Genomic DNA, 15376 nt, shown 5'->3' on the forward strand with positions numbered 1-15376 from the left:
TACATATGCAGACATAAAGACCATCAGACGCTGATTCAAAGCCTTGAAGTGGTTTCTCAGACAGGGGATGGTTCGCAGACAAATCCAGTTCAGATACCAGCTGTGTTTAAACCAACTAAAACCTCCTTCTAAAATACACACACAGCAGCAGTGGAGGTGATTTATCCGCACCAAAAATAAAACAGCAGCACTCACTCTAATAATACATCCGACCGAGGCATTAAACCACTTAAACACAGCCTGTCTGGTGTACTTAGACAGCGCGGCATTAAAATTCTGTGGGGCATCCACCCTGACCTACTAATCCATAAAATATCCCCTTTACATGCTAGCACTGCTTTAGCATTATAATACTGTTACAAATAACTTGTTTGATCTTTGTTTGATTGATGTTGCCCTTCAGAACAAAGACAAAGTTTCCTTCCTACAGATTGTGGTTTTTGACCTCCTGACCCACGGATACACCTACTAATCAAGCTAAGAAATCTGACACTGCTAGTTTAAACTACAGCAAATGAAAACACAGACACTATGGAATACCTGCAACACCACAAGCATAGTTCAACACTGACATCTTTTCAACTTAGCCGCTCTGAGTATTTAAGTTCAAGTCTGGTTTCTGCCTAGTCCAAGAGATATGAGGAAGTAATGAAAGTGTCACAAAGGAATCTGTTCTGGACAACAACCAGTTTAGAGAAGTGCCTACAGCTTGAGTGTAGGAAATGTAAAGACATGTCATGTATTTTATTGTAATCTTCTTCTGTAACAGTGTTCAGTTTGTTCTGTAGTGATCTTACTTTGCAGAGCGCGGTGAGGTCGCGATGCTTGCTCTTCACCAGGAACTCAGCTGTAATATCTCTGGGTGGCTTGACTTCACTTGCTTCTTTATACTGCTGATGGAGTTCCTTAACACGCTCCTTAGTGCTCACCATCTGAAAGGTAGGTGGAAAAAGGAGAGGGAGGTTAAGAGAGCAAGTAACCCATGAGATGATTGTGGATGACAGAAAACAAAGTGGAATGTTAACAGTGAATAATGTGAGAACTATAATCAGTAAAAGGTTGGCGCTTGTAACTTGATCTAACTTGACTGACTAGATGTACTTTTTCCACCAGTATTTAATTTGTTTTCAAGATTAACTTGATTTAATGCTTTACATGAAGGCAACTTGCAAGTGTCTGTTAAGAAAACTAAACTGAGCTTTCCTGTATACTGCATGGTCATCAGTGGTCTCATTTTGTCTTACCACTTTGTTTGCAAGTTACATTTTAGCTGTGGTACTCCGGTGAATTTTACAGCTACTCAAAAGTGGCGATCATTAATAGGAAGCCATCTAAGGCTGCTACTCATGCTCACCTTGTTGAGAAGATCCCTGAGATCTTCCTGAGTCTTCACAATCTTCTTCCAGTGTTCTATCTGCTCATCTTTTACATGCTTCTCCTGCAGCCTGCAAGCACAAGAGATACAACATGAGTGATGATACTAGTGCGGTGTTTGCATCAGTGTACGGTTTGGATCCACATGTACAGGATGCATCAGCCGCCACCTCCTGTGCATGACCTCATGTCGCGTTCACTGTACTCACTGTATGACCACCTCCAGGGCCTGTCCAAGAGAAACAGGTTTGTTGTTGAGAAAGTTGAAGTCCAGCTGGTGGCTGAGGTAAGAGGTGGCCTCCAGCAGTCGGTTGAACTCTTGCTCCACCATCTCGTCTTTTTCTTTTGGCACCTGCCCACGCAAAACCACACGAGATAAGACGATGTAGCAACAGTCATGTTAAAGTCAGCAGAGTGGAGGAAAAGCATCTAAACCTAACTGAAATTTTCACATGAAGTATTACTGGATCAGTAAGTAGAATTGCACTACTTTTTTGTCAATGTTTAGTCCTGATGAAATTCAGAATATTTTTAGCATCTTGTAACTCCAACTCCATACTTTTCTCTTCTTTCTTACTTGTACAATTGATATAAACAAAATAAAAATAAATATTGCAGCCATTTCCTCGCAATATACACTCTTAAATATTATTATTCGCAATGATTCATGCGTCGATCAACATGCAGTAAGAGTTTTAGAGTTACTGGGACATTTTAAGAGTCAATCTATGATTGGTGTAGAGCTCTTGCTCTTTCCACCTGCAGCCCAGGTAGCTGGACATACAGGTCCTGAGTCTGATTTCAGGGTAGAAGAGGCTGCACACCAATCATAGGTCGGGTCTTCTAAGAGAAAATCCACACTTGTAGCATTTAATCAATTTGAATCCAGCAGTGAACATCTTTAACTGCAATATTAATCTCTACTATAATCCAGCAAATTTATAGTGAAAAAGTCTTGTCGGCAATTTCTCAAAGTACTTCTTTACAAATCTAAAGAGAACTAACAAACATTTTAAGACTTACATTAACTACGTGGACATTCCCTTTAATTATTAAAAAAACAAAACAAAAAACACTAAATAAAGTGTTAATTTTGTTATTTTTTCTCTAGAAGATGAAGATTTAATATGAGTTTGTCATTTCCAACATGGATGAGAGAAATAGTTACATGACATAAAAGGATGGAGATGAAATGTTTTAAATTTTAAAAGTGGTTGAAAATTAAGTAGGAAATATAATATAGAAATAAATATATACATACACTTGTGCACCGTTCACCCTTTAGTAGTTCACCAAAAGATGAACATGGACGGGGTTGAAAAGACAACAGGGGAAGGGAGAGAGAGAGAACAAATTAAGTAAACAAAAGTTTAACCTCAAACAGGTTTCCACACAAGTAAAACATGTACATTTAATTTGCCTTTTCCTGCAGAGGAGGTAACCAGTTACACATGATGTGGATAAGTCAAGAGCCCTGCTGGCTTGTCTCCACTTCAATGGAAGTAACCTGAAAAGGAACCTAAACATCCTACTAGTGTTGCTGCCACTTAACGGACAGAACAAAAATGAAAGAGAAAAAAACCTCTGTTTATTCCCAATTTAATTACATTAGGCTGCATCCGTTTTCTGTTCTGAGAGGAACTGGAGCTGTTGTTAATGACACGCAAAGGTAAGCAGTTAAGTAAAGTCGAACATTCACTGTGTTTTTGTGGCTCATGGAAAGCCAGATTCCTGCCTGAGGACAACAACAGGCCAAAAGAACAGCTATGAACCCAGATGCAGAGCGCTTCAATGCCAATGGAGAGCTCTTGTTCACACACAAACATCTTCTGGTAAACTAAGTAAACCACAAGAGGTCAAGGTTTCTTTCTTTTTTCTTTTTAAAGGGGAAATTTAAAAACAAACATCTATTGTGATGAGAAGAAATTAAGTAAAGTATTTTACCATTTGTTAAAGACACATTTATACATAAATGCAAATAATTCCAAGCGCTCATTGAATTATTACAAACAATCCTAAACCAGAAATCAATATGTTGTTAATGAACATATCCCTCATTCAATCAAAACATTTACAGTGATGGAAAAAAGTGTTTGAACCACGAGACTAATGGCATAAAATGAGTTAGAAGATGGAAGCTAGACCTACTTTAACCTATAAAAAACCCACTCAAACATCTTGAGCTTGCTTTTCACAAGACATTTCTACAGATGTAAACCATGTCTCACATATTGTTTAATAGTTAGTGTTTGCACAGTTTGGCATCATTGAGGTGAAAATTCACTGACGAGTTTTTAAGTTAATACAGAATAATGTCAAGGTGGCTGTTCACTAGTTGATGCTTGGTAGAAGTTGAGTGATGGAGCAAAAACCTCAACAAACAACCTTTATATCAAAAGTAAATATGCTCCAAAATGGCTTTAAACAAAGCAAATCCACCTTTCAGAGTGGCCCAGTTAGAGCCCAGACATAACCTGATATAGAACATGTGAAATGATCTCAAGAGAGCAGGGGACATTCTTAGAATATGGATGAGCTGAAGATGCACAATTCTAAATTCCTCCTGAGCATTGAGCTGGTCGATCTGCAGCTAAGGGAAACACTTGCTCCTAATGGAGGTTTGACGCGTTATTAAATCAGATGGTTCACATACTTCTGCTACCAGCACTGGGAATGTTCAATGGGTGTGTCAGTAAGAATGTCAGTGTGACTAAAGCAAGCAGATATTTTTCATGCATCACTCAGCTAGAATAAATCACATGCACGCCTTTAGTGCCACTAGCCTCTTAACATCCAACAAACTCTGCAGAAATATAATAATTTCTCATGAAAGCTGTGGGGTTGTCCATAATAACAGAAAATAAAATGTTTTTTACAACTCTGCTAAATATTTAATTACCAGCATGCTATCTTATGAGTCCTGGCTGCATCAGGATAACAAACATGAGTCAACTTAGTTTACTGATTGGGATCATTCGTTATACTCACAGCCTGGCCATTGGCTTCGTACAGTGGACACTTCTGTTTGATCTTGGCCAGCTCCATGTTAACCTGCTTACTGATTACAGCCATTGGATTTCCTCCTGACCAGACACACAAACATTAAAAAAAAAAAGTGACATGTCATATATATGGGCAATTGTCACCCTCTAGAGGGTGATCTAAGTAACTGTAGAACATCTATGAATTACAAAAAAAAAAAGAAAAGGAAATCCTCTTGTGCTTGACTAGTGATCTCAAATCACATGTCTCTGAGAAGCAAGGGCACGTCTTAAGCACATGTGACACAACTAGTCGTTTACATCCTGAACTTAAGCTGCTGAGTATTCATGTGGTATGACAATGCCACAGCACGTAAACCTCCATACCATGCAATTGGACACTAAGGATGGTTTGACTTAGTTATACTAATGCTATACTACTTATGCTTCTTACCCAGTCCTGTCACTACCATGGCTCCCAGATCTGCAACGTAGTTGCCTTTTCTAAATGTGGCCACTCTGCCTCCAACACGGTCCTGCAAGAAAATATAAATTCTTTAAAAATCTGAAAGCACCATGCCAAACCTGTGGCAATTATAACATTTCCAAACAGAAGGGAAGTTTAGGTTATATTATTGTCAATCATTGAAAGTGTACAGACAGTGGCACTAATCTAACAATGCTATTAGGTATAGAATTGCAGTAAACAATTTACAACCACAAAAATCATTTGTATTAACAGCTAATTGACAAATAAATTATTAGAAACCCTGTTGGTGACCTACCCTGGCCTCCAGGACTGTAACATCCATCCCAAAGCTCTGCAGCTGTCTGGCCGCTGCGAGGCCAGACACACCTCCACCAATGACTATAACCTTCCCGGTCTTCTTAGCTGCAACAACAAGCAGGAAGTGAATTAATTATGCATCGCCTTTAACCGTTCCAAGTCTAGTGCATCTGAATGCTTATGTCTTCAAGCTGCAACCACAAGTACATCACAATGTCAAACAACCACTTTTGTAAATCTGATTTAGTTTTTTATGTGGAAAAAAAAATCTAGTGTGTTGTGCTTTCCAACTTAGTGTGTTGACATGAACTCACTGGGTAAAGGCTTGACCCTCTTGTAAATGCCAAAGTTAATTAGGCCGTGCCTTTCTAAATAGCTGTGTATCCTGTGGACGAGCACCGCATCACCTAAAAAGAGAACAAAAGAGTGTTACATCTGAGTTTTTGTACGTTCACGAAAAGAGGAATTGAAATACTGGCTAATCTAATGTCTTACTGTTGTATGGAGCTTCAAGCTGCTGTGCTGTGGCCTCAAAGGTCAGCTGGATTTTAGGGTTGTCCAGCCACAGTTGGAGCTAGATGAGAGAAACAATGACTTACAGTTATACATATGATTAAAAACAATCAACCCGTTAGCCTCTGTCTAGAAAACACACAGCAATGTGTTTTTCACTGACACATACCGTACGGTTACGGATGTACAGGAAGACCTTCTGAGTCTGTTGGGGACCACTGATGATGTCAGGGAAGCAGGCGGCCTCCTGGGATGTCATACGGTCATGAGGAAGGCGGCTCTGGAAAGCAGCTCCTTCCACACCTAAAAGTGAAAGTGTATTTCTCTTCTGTTAGCACTGAATGTTGTTTAGACATTCAGTCTTAATTTAATGCCAAAAGGAAAAGCATTAATCACCAACAAGTTCTAAATCACAATTGAACACAAGGTAAATGGTACAAACACACAGTCTGTAAGAATGTATGTATTTTTTTTACTGATGTTTTCATACACAAATTTAAAGTTTATTTCCTCAGCAACAGCCTGTGTTTCATTTTGCTGTTTTGACATGCTGCACCAAATGTCAGACTAACCAGACGGTTCCTCAGGTTCACTGTCATTCTCCTCCTCCGGTGGCGGAGCTGGAGGAGGGATGACCTGCTTCCTTTCTTTCTCTGCCTTGGCGTTCCTCTCCTCCTCCGAGTAGTACTCGTCCTCCGATAGATTGGCCAGGCTTTCGTCCATCTCGCGGTACTCCACCTGCAACAGTAGGCACAATAAAAGCATCATTAAAACCCGCATTCGCACTCCCGACTGGTTCGTTTACCACCAGTCCTCTTAGAAATACTGAAACCCTTTCAGGAGAAACATCAATAATATCACACTGCAAACGAAATAACGGTTGTTTCCAGTTCCAGTGAGGTACGGATGAAAAGGATGATTTGTGACTCAAGAGTCACACTGCACCTTGAACTTAAAAGATTATTCATCCTTTAAGCAACCAAGCACAAAGAATTTAGGGAATTCTGCCCCTGCCAGATTTAGCTCATGTCTTCTTCCTCCTACCCCTGCAGAAACCTAAAATGTTTACTTTTGCTCGCTTGCGTCGACTAGTCCTGCGGACTTCAGCTGAGTCCGCATCTGCCCCCCCAGGGCCTGACTGGTGGGGCAAAGGAGCTCCTCCGGGTTCCCCACTAGGGGACGACCTCTCCTTCTTCTTTGAATCCACAGGTCCAGCAGCTGAAGCTGAAGGACCAGTCTGGGCATCAGAAACCGGGGCCCTATCACCTCCTGCTGCTCCAACAGTCGATGAAGAGGAGGAGGAGGAGGACCCAGCGTCGGACTTCTTGCTCGACAGCATTATGGAGGATGTCGGAGGCCTCTCCTGAACAAACATGGAACAGGAATCCTTAATGATGAAACACACAACATCTGAAGGTGCAAGAATTTTTTTTGTGAAATGGTTGAAATTCGAATGTTCTAAATAGTATAACCAATGAGAAAATATCACAAATTATTAGATGAAAATGATGACGTGTGGGTTGTGAGTGCCTGAAAAGAAACTAATGTGTGTGTATTTTGTACAGCATGTTGTTGCATTCCCTATTGACCACAAAAATATATATGAATATTATCATTTACCACAGGTAACAAATACAGTGTACAGAAGAAGTGAGGACATCCCTGTGCAATATCATTTAAATGTCAAATAATTCAAAATTGTATAACCTTAAAGTAATTGCATTACTTCTAAGTTGAACAGCAGGGTATTTTCTCTTGTGAAAAATTTAAAATTAAGAGTCCTTATTTACAATATTAGAAATATAAGCCCCACAGTTGGAACTCAGTGCAACAAAAGTAAGTAGTAGTTTACTGAGGTTCAAAACTTTTTTTTTTTGTTTTTTGTTTTTTTGGAGGGGGGGGGCAACGACGACACACAGATCAACCCTCTGTGGCATGGAGGACACCACAGTTGCACACATTTCTGAGGAGATGTTTTGCCTTTCTTCAGAGACTAATTTTTCAGTTGTTATTTGCTAGAGGGTTTGTGTTACACTACTTTAAACGTTCCTATTGCATTTAAGTCAGGCAACATACTTGGCCAGGTCATAGTTTTCATTTCTTCTATTCTTTAGAAACTTTTGTGATTTTGGCCCTGTACCCTGGATTGGTATAATGCTGGAATCTTCTCTATCTGCAAAGTTTTTGCAGATAAAGAATGCATTCACAGTGGCATTCCCGGCCAAGCTCACACCAAACATACACTACCCCAGCTCAGCTGATCAAATGTATCTTTGTCTCATCTAACCAAAGAATAAGCCGCTAATATTAATCAAGCTTCTTTTCTTTTCTTTAGCAAAGTTTAATCTCGCAGTTATGTGCTGAAGAGCAAGCAAGGGGTTTTTCTCATGGATGCCGCTCAGAGAGGTTAGCATTACACACTGTCCGCCACACTGTTACAGAAACAAATTTGTTTATTGATGACCCAATGCCAAGTTGAAAGCACTTACCTGTCCGTTTTTCAGAGTTAGACTGTGCAAGTAGCGCATCGCCAGTGGCATCGTCTTAGGACGACCACTGCGGCTCTGATTAGTGGTACTATGATTCATTCTGTACCTCCTGATTACTGCTGCAACTGTATTTCGACTGATTTTTAGTTGGTCACCGATCTTCTTGTATCCTTTTCCATCTCTGTGCAGTCTCACAATCAGATTTTTACATTCCTGTGGCAATTCTTTTCCATGTGGAGCCATGATGTAGACATGCAGATCGAAGCAGTCCATAGGTCCAAAACTAACAAAGGTCTGGTGTTTGCTGGTCATTTTATAACCATGTTAATGCAATTAAGCTAATTGGACAGCGCAGCTGTACTCAATTTTGTTTCAGTAATCACAGGTTTTTCGAACTTGTGTGTCAGTGATCACAGGTATATTCACTTTGGTTGCACTGACTTTCTAATTTGCAGCCTGTATTTATATCATATCCTTTTTAACTAGTTGTCTTCAATTTGTTCAGAAGCGGAAAAACTCTACTGTCAGAAATGAGGCAATTACTGAGTGTCTATACAATTTGAAATCATTTGATATTTAAGTGATTTTGCACAGGGGTGTATTCATTTCTTGTCTATAATGTAAACACTACAAAGTCATGCTAAACTGGTATTTTATTCACTTACAGGTGATTTGGTTAACAAACTAAAATCTTTTTTGAAAATAAATAAATAATCAGCTACACAGTTACAAATGCTGCCTGGCTTAGAGAATTATATCACCCAAAAACATCACTGAATGGTTCAAACAATGTTAACTGTGCATGAATGTCATGGTTTTATGAAATGAGGGCTCCAAGGTACAGTAACCTTGTCTTGTTTTACCCATTTCTCCGTGCACCTGGTAATATCCATTCAAACACTAAGAAATGAAGACAGAACCAGAAAAATGGTTACGAACAGGACCTAGTGAACAAAAATGCTGGCCTTTTACATGACACTGAATGAAACTTAACTTCAACTTCAACTCAGCCAAGTCACAAACATCCACCGATCTGCACAGGATAACCAGCTAAAATGTGCTTCACTGTTACTCACGTAATCGCAAATTCTTTAAATGAGTAAACAAGTGAGATGATCTACTCAGGCTGAACTTTTGTCGTTTGCACCCTGGTGTTTGATTAATTCATTTGAAACCAGATCGCTGCTATTCACAAACCTTTGTTGTGGCGAATCCATCTGTTTTGCCATTTTGGCCAAATGGACTAACGTTAGCTAGCAAGTTAACGGCAAAGCTAGCAGCCTGAATGGTAGCTTGCGTAATGAAACGGCAGCTTTGTTCTACATAGAGTTAAACACGAGTTTAATATCATGATCGTTTTATACCATAACAACACACGCTGTGGCGTAACAACAAAATTGCATCGCTTTTACGAGTATTTCTTTCAAATTGATGTTGAGAGACCATGCTACGTTAGCTAACGCTAACAATGAGATCTGGCTAGCAGTGGCACAGTAGCAGGTGCGTCGGCTTTGCTTCCAAAAGCTTCTGTACTGACAGACTCAGATCGAAATCATAAATAAACTTCCAAACATCAGGGGGCGTTGTTTTAGGAAATAAAAGCTAACGTTAAATATAAAAAATATGAATGATACCTCTCAATCCCCCGTAGATGTCAACACAAAGACGGCACCGAAGCAGGTCTTCTTTCAAAGAGCGCTTCTCTGATTGGTTAGCGGAAAACGTTCTGCCTGACTACTCAGTGAAATGATTGGTGGAAATAACTGTCAATCAAGAAGAAGGCGGTGATTTACGCTTAAAACTACCGCAATGGCTCGATTTCGTAACTTTTGTTATGCACAATACATGTGTGCATTGTTTGGGGGTATAAACGTAAAAAAAAAAAAAAAAAAGTTTAAAAAAAAAGATAAACTAAAATAGGGTTAATATTTTATTGCCGGTCTCGGTGTTTGTGCCTCAATTCGCGCTGTTTACAGTTTCTAGAGAAGAGACGTCAGGCCGGAGGAGGAAGAGGATGGGCTGGGAGGGTTGGTAGGCAGGTAAAGGTGAGCTGCTCTGTCGCGCCTACAACTCAGGGAAGCATACCGATGTTTTGTTGACTCCATTGTTTCTCCATTTTGAGCCATCTGCGCGTAAGTAACACTCACTATTTAGGTATAAACTATGAATATATGCCTTAGATGAACCATTTCTCTCAACAAATCGGTTTAAAGTGAGGTAAAAGTCGGTTCTCTTGCCTGTGTAGTACTCCGAACTAATATGGGTGTTGCTGGGAGATCTCTTTCAAGATTTTCTGTATAATGTAAAGCCTCTTGGGGTGAAATGAGTGGAGTGTGAGTCAAGTGAGTCGTTGTTTTAGCTGTATCAGATTCTCTACATGAAGTAAAAAGTGAGAGAAAAACACTTAAATAAAATAAATGGGGATTTTTTTTAGTTTGGAGAAAGAAATGGGAAAGCTAGATTACATTAGGGAGGGTTCATATGTTTGCCATAGTTATGATAGAACACACAAGTACAAGCTTACAAGCTAATAAATATTCACTCCAACAGAAAGAAAAAAAATGGTGAAACAAGAGCAGGAGTTAGACAACCGGCCCGACAACACCGCCTTCACTCAGCAGAGGCTTCCTGCATGGCAGCCTATGCTCTCAGCTGGCATTATCATCCCAGGGTTTGTCCTCATTGGTCTGGCATTCATCGGCATTGGTGTCGCCCTGTTTGTCACTTCACGGAGCATCCAGGTATTGGAGGTAAGACTGAAAGACATACCTCAGGCCTGTCATCATGCTGAGAATGAGGGATCAAATGTCAGCAGCAAAAAGAGAGGAGGATCAGAAGACACACGTTAAGCAAATGTCAAAACAATCTATGAGCTGAAAAAGAGAATCCTGTGGACTAGCACATATATGATGAACTGCGACAGGCTCTGCTTACAGACTTGTAGCAGACAATAGTGATAGGTGTTGTAGTCATCAATAATTCATAATAACCTTCTTGTTCCTTCCTTCACAGATAGACTACACCGGGGTTGCACAAGATTCACCATGCTTCAAGTGCTCTGACCCAAATGCCAAGAACTGCATGTGCACCATGGAATTCTCCATTGACAGTCTATTTCAGGTTGCAATGGACAAATGTTCACAATACAAACACGTATAGTTAGTCAGGTTGAACTGTGCTCTTGTTCTGACCCATGAATGTTTTTTTGTGTGATTCTGCTTTCCTCCACCTCAGGGGCCTGTGTTCTTTTATTATGGCTTGACGAACTACTTCCAGAACTACAGAAGGTACGGGGTGTCCAAAGATGCTAACCAGCTGTCTGGAGACCTGGAGTACTTTACGGTGAGTGAACAACGCATGGTAACATATGCACACACTCTGGTTTTCATTTCCAAAGGAAAAATGAAATCCTTATGTTCTCAACTGAAACGAGAAAAGCTTTAAAGGTGAGCTAAGTTGAGTACAAATATGCTAAGTTGTCAGTTGGGTCAAACATTTGGGCGCAGTTCATATTTTTATCAGAGTGCAGTTTTGTGAAAATGTGCAGTTCCTAAAGCTGCATTGGTGGTACCACTGCCCATCTGTATTCAATAATATATATAAAACACAGATTATTTATCTTAACAATGACAAGTCTGTTTCCTGTACCTCTTGAAGAATCCCAGTGATGATTGCGCTCCCTATGTGTACGACAACAACAAACCAATTGTGCCGTGTGGATCAGTCGCAAACAGCATGTTCAATGGTATGTATGACATTTAAAGTAATTGTAATGTTCTTTTGCCGCCTTGCCAACTCTCTTTGTTTTCTACAGATACTTTCAAGCTGTTTCAGATCGTCAATGGGGCAAGGAAGCAGGTCCCCCTTGATGGAAAAGGAATTGCTTGGTGGACAGACTACAACGTCAAATACAGAAACCCCAACGTCACACCCCTCAGGAATGCCTTCAATGGTAGCAACTTTAGTTTGATTTACCAGAACCTGTTTCCTTTTTTTGAAGTAATCATGTGGTAGAGATAAATTGTATGTAATGAGGGACCTCCTATCTTCACAAGACATTAGCGAAGTGATTAAAATAAAGTATTAAGCAAGTACCTTGGTTAGTACAGTAAATAGTGGACTACTTTGACTTGCAGGTACTGTGAAACCCGTATTTTGGTCAAGGCCTGCTTACGAGCTGGACCCCACAGACCCTGCTAACAATGGCTTCATCAACCAAGACTTCCTGGTGTGGATGAGGAGGGCAGCCCTGCCAAATTTCAGAAAGCTGTATCGACGAATCACAGAGGGGGATTTTGCAGAGGGTCTCCCAGCTGGAAACTACTCTCTCGAAATTGCCTACAGTATCCTTATACACAGATTCTGAGATGATTTTAAGGCCGGGGCTTAGAGGTATGGGTGGTTATGTTCCAATCAACTGGTTTTCGTGTAGCATTTTTCATACAGCTTAGTGTTTCTCAAAATGCTGCACATATTTGTCCTGTTCTTATAGATGGTAGCATAGATTTTTAACTTTATTTCAGTAGACCCACCAAAAGTCAAAGTCAATCTGTAATGAGACAAGTGACCAATTATTAAAGACCTTTAATCAGATCATGGATAAAAGCCACCGTAGGGGTGGAAGTAAGCACTAATTTGTATATTTTTTATTTTTTTAATCAATCATCACAAATACTACAGATATAGACCATTGAAATAGTCTCATTGAAAATGAAATCTGATTTATTAACAGAGAAAATCCACACAAGTAGTCACGATGCTTGTCAATGGCTGTTTTTTATTTGTTTAGAACAGCAGGTAGTGTATGTAAAAGATATGCTTTATCCTAAGATGATATTGAACGAATGTTAAATAGCATATGTTTTACACTATTATTCTGTGTAGCAAGCTTTTAAAGTATCAAATACAGCAGAAGGGGTTGGGCTTTGAAACAGTTTCGTGTTTCATTCTACAACAACAGCAGTGTCGTCTAAACTTGTTTTACCGGTCGGGTGTGGTTGTGTTTTAAACTGGGCTGAATGAACACAATGACTAAGGAGTTCCTTGAGGTGGTAAAAAACAGGCAAATATTCTGGGATAGGTAAACAAGGTAGGCAAATAAATATTTGATTGACTGTCACCTACCCAGGCAGGAGCTACAATATGTAAAGTGCTCAACTAAATATTTTCATTTTACGTAAAGGACCTTATTAATGTGCTCCTGAGGTCAAAATCTTTAACTATATATTGTTTCTATGTGCTTGCTGATCATTTCCAATGCAAGTGAGATAGTTGCAGACTTTAATACAACTCAAGTGTGCTCATTGTCATATTGTACTGAAATGTAAGCCAGTAAGTGCCTTAAAAATTGGCTTAAAAGTTTTAAAACATAGCTGTAATGTCAAATGTCATCCTTTTGTAGTAAATAAGCCAAAAATGAAAAACAGTGGTATCCCCCTAAAATGCTTTAATGTATTTAATACTTCAGGGAAAGTATTACCACGAAATCAGTGTTTTTAAGTCTGTGTTTTGTATAATTCTTTGTATATATTCTTGGTGTGTATCCTTAACACTTGTCTTCCAGACTACCCTGTTCTGAGCTTTGATGGCGAGAAGAAGGTGGTGTTCAGCAACGTGTCCTGGATGGGTGGAAAGAATGAGTTCCTGGGCATTGCCTATCTCGTGATTGGTTCATTGTGTGTCGTCATGTCTATCGTCATGCTCATTGTCTACGCTAAATTCAAGTTCCCTGAGGAGGATTGAGCATCTGATCGACTGTAGCTGACTGAGGTTTTATCAGTCCTGTCAATGAATGTTTGTTTCTACTCAAAGGGATGATGAAGGCATTGTTTAGTTCTCATACCAAAGGCTGGAATCCACTTATAAACTGAAATGTTATTCTGCTCTGGACTTGAAGGTCGTGTGTTAAGGTGCAGAGGATGCCTAATGTCACTTTGTTATGCAGGACTTGATGCTTGAGTTTCCTGTTAATCTGCAAAATAGGAAACGACTTTGTGAAAACTAAGGCATTATTTCCAGTTTGGTACATGTATATGTCAGCTGGCACATTTCCGAAATTTCTTTTGCAAGTGCAAGAACACTGTTAGTCATGTTGTCTAACGTATGCTGCCAGCAGAACTCTCTTATTTCTGTTTTTCTTAAACCTGTGCTTCTTTATCATAAAAAAGAAAAAAAAAACAAAACAGGTGCATTCTCAGGTTAGTTCAGTAATAATTTTAAAGCCATAAATTATTTAAAAAGCCATTTATTATTACAAGAAATTACATTGGATGTGTGTTGGATGTGGAACAAAGTTTGCAAATGACGGTAAAAATTGTGACCGTATTGCTCAGGGATACGGTGCATAGGCTCTCCATCTTGGGCTGTTTTCATGCTTATAATTGTTTTATCTTTTGTTATTCTTTGGAACTGAGGTTTTACTATATGCTGATGGATTTTTAATAAACACCAAAATCACCAAGGCACCTCCCTTCTTGTCTTATTAGGACATTTACATGGTCAACAGCATCTTGCTATTTTTCACTTATTTTTTCACTGTTTGTGGGTTTCAGCAGTAAGGTGAGCTTTCTGCTACTACTGAGTCGTCGTCCCCTGTTTTTCTACTTCTCGCTATTAAATTCAAATGTTGTAATTTAAACTTTTCAGATCTAGGATAGCATGTTAAGATTGGACCCTCCCAAAAACTCTATTTAGTGCAGTACATCCAATTTGTAAGCTTTGAAGGGAGTTCTTTCTTAGGTGACTCAAGTCGAACATCAATGTACACTATTATTCATGATGGTGATGATCTAGAAATTAATATTGATTCTGAAAAATTGAACTAATGCATGCATTGCATTCATTTTTATTGCCATGACTGTGCAAAAAGTGCATTTATGATAATAAAGCCCGTCAAATAGTTTCAAGTTGTTTACTAGTTATTGTTTTATTACATATTAGGATTTTTAAGCAGTATATGATCATCGTATTAGTAATAGTAATAATACGTTTTTCTTACTTTATATTGCTGCATCATTGGAGACTACTCCCTCTCGCCACCTATCTGTCATAAATGGTACAAACATAACGACAGAAAAAATGTGATTCATTCAACTGCATTGTGGGTATTGTAGTCTTTAAGTGCTACAGTCCCGTGAAATACTCATCCATGGAACAACAACTACCACAGTGCTTTGCGCGACTAAAGGTTATCGTCACGATTGCAGCGTTTTGACAGCGGCAGTCGGTGTCTG

The 15376-nt window shown here is 39.4% G+C and overlaps 2 protein-coding genes across 5 annotated transcripts in view; one reads left to right on the plus strand and one right to left on the minus strand.

Moving 5' to 3' along the window:
• Positions 1-9816, minus strand: part of kdm1a (lysine (K)-specific demethylase 1a) — a 16005-nt gene extending 6189 nt beyond the window's left edge. The window contains exons 1-14 of one of the 4 annotated variants that reach the window (XM_008306867.1): positions 9779-9811; positions 9008-9044; positions 6725-7018; positions 6228-6393; positions 5825-5958; positions 5638-5716; positions 5457-5549; positions 5141-5247; positions 4810-4891; positions 4363-4457; positions 2636-2653; positions 1584-1726; positions 1355-1445; positions 798-932 (exon numbers count right to left, since the gene is read on the minus strand). In XM_008306867.1, the coding sequence (XP_008305089.1) occupies positions 798-932; positions 1355-1445; positions 1584-1726; positions 2636-2653; positions 4363-4457; positions 4810-4891; positions 5141-5247; positions 5457-5549; positions 5638-5716; positions 5825-5958; positions 6228-6393; positions 6725-7018; positions 9008-9037 (1467 nt within the window). In that variant the 5' untranslated portion in view covers positions 9038-9044; positions 9779-9811. Of the gene's footprint in view, positions 1-797; positions 933-1354; positions 1446-1583; positions 1727-2635; positions 2654-4362; positions 4458-4809; positions 4892-5140; positions 5248-5456; positions 5550-5637; positions 5717-5824; positions 5959-6227; positions 6397-6724; positions 7019-9007 lie in introns of all 4 variants that reach the window. The other 3 variants (XM_008306864.1, XM_008306868.1, XM_008306865.1) reach the window with 3 other exon arrangements.
• Positions 9817-10175: 359 nt separating this feature from the next.
• tmem30b (transmembrane protein 30B) lies at positions 10176-15045 on the plus strand. The gene is made up of 8 exons (XM_008306869.1): positions 10176-10276; positions 10695-10894; positions 11157-11264; positions 11379-11486; positions 11802-11889; positions 11959-12096; positions 12281-12487; positions 13708-15045. The coding sequence occupies exons 2-8, from the start codon at positions 10706-10708 to the stop codon at positions 13884-13886; spliced, it is 1017 nt and encodes a 338-aa protein (XP_008305091.1). The 5' UTR covers positions 10176-10276; positions 10695-10705; the 3' UTR covers positions 13887-15045.
• Positions 15046-15376: the final 331 nt, after the last annotated feature.

This window comes from Stegastes partitus, unplaced genomic scaffold, assembly GCF_000690725.1.
Source record: "Stegastes partitus isolate 25-593 unplaced genomic scaffold, Stegastes_partitus-1.0.2 Scaffold48, whole genome shotgun sequence".
Classification (NCBI taxonomy): domain Eukaryota; kingdom Metazoa; phylum Chordata; class Actinopteri; family Pomacentridae; genus Stegastes; species Stegastes partitus.

Excerpts from the sequence above, each read along its gene's own strand:
- tmem30b (XM_008306869.1), top strand. The coding sequence starts at position 10,706 with ATGGTGAAACAAGAGCAGGAGTTAGACAACCGGCCCGACAACACCGCC. Across the intron at positions 11,265-11,378 it reads CCATTGACAGTCTATTTCAG|GGGCCTGTGTTCTTTTATTA; the intron begins GTTGCAATGGAC and ends CCTCCACCTCAG. Across the intron at positions 11,890-11,958 it reads CGCAAACAGCATGTTCAATG|ATACTTTCAAGCTGTTTCAG; the intron begins GTATGTATGACA and ends TGTTTTCTACAG.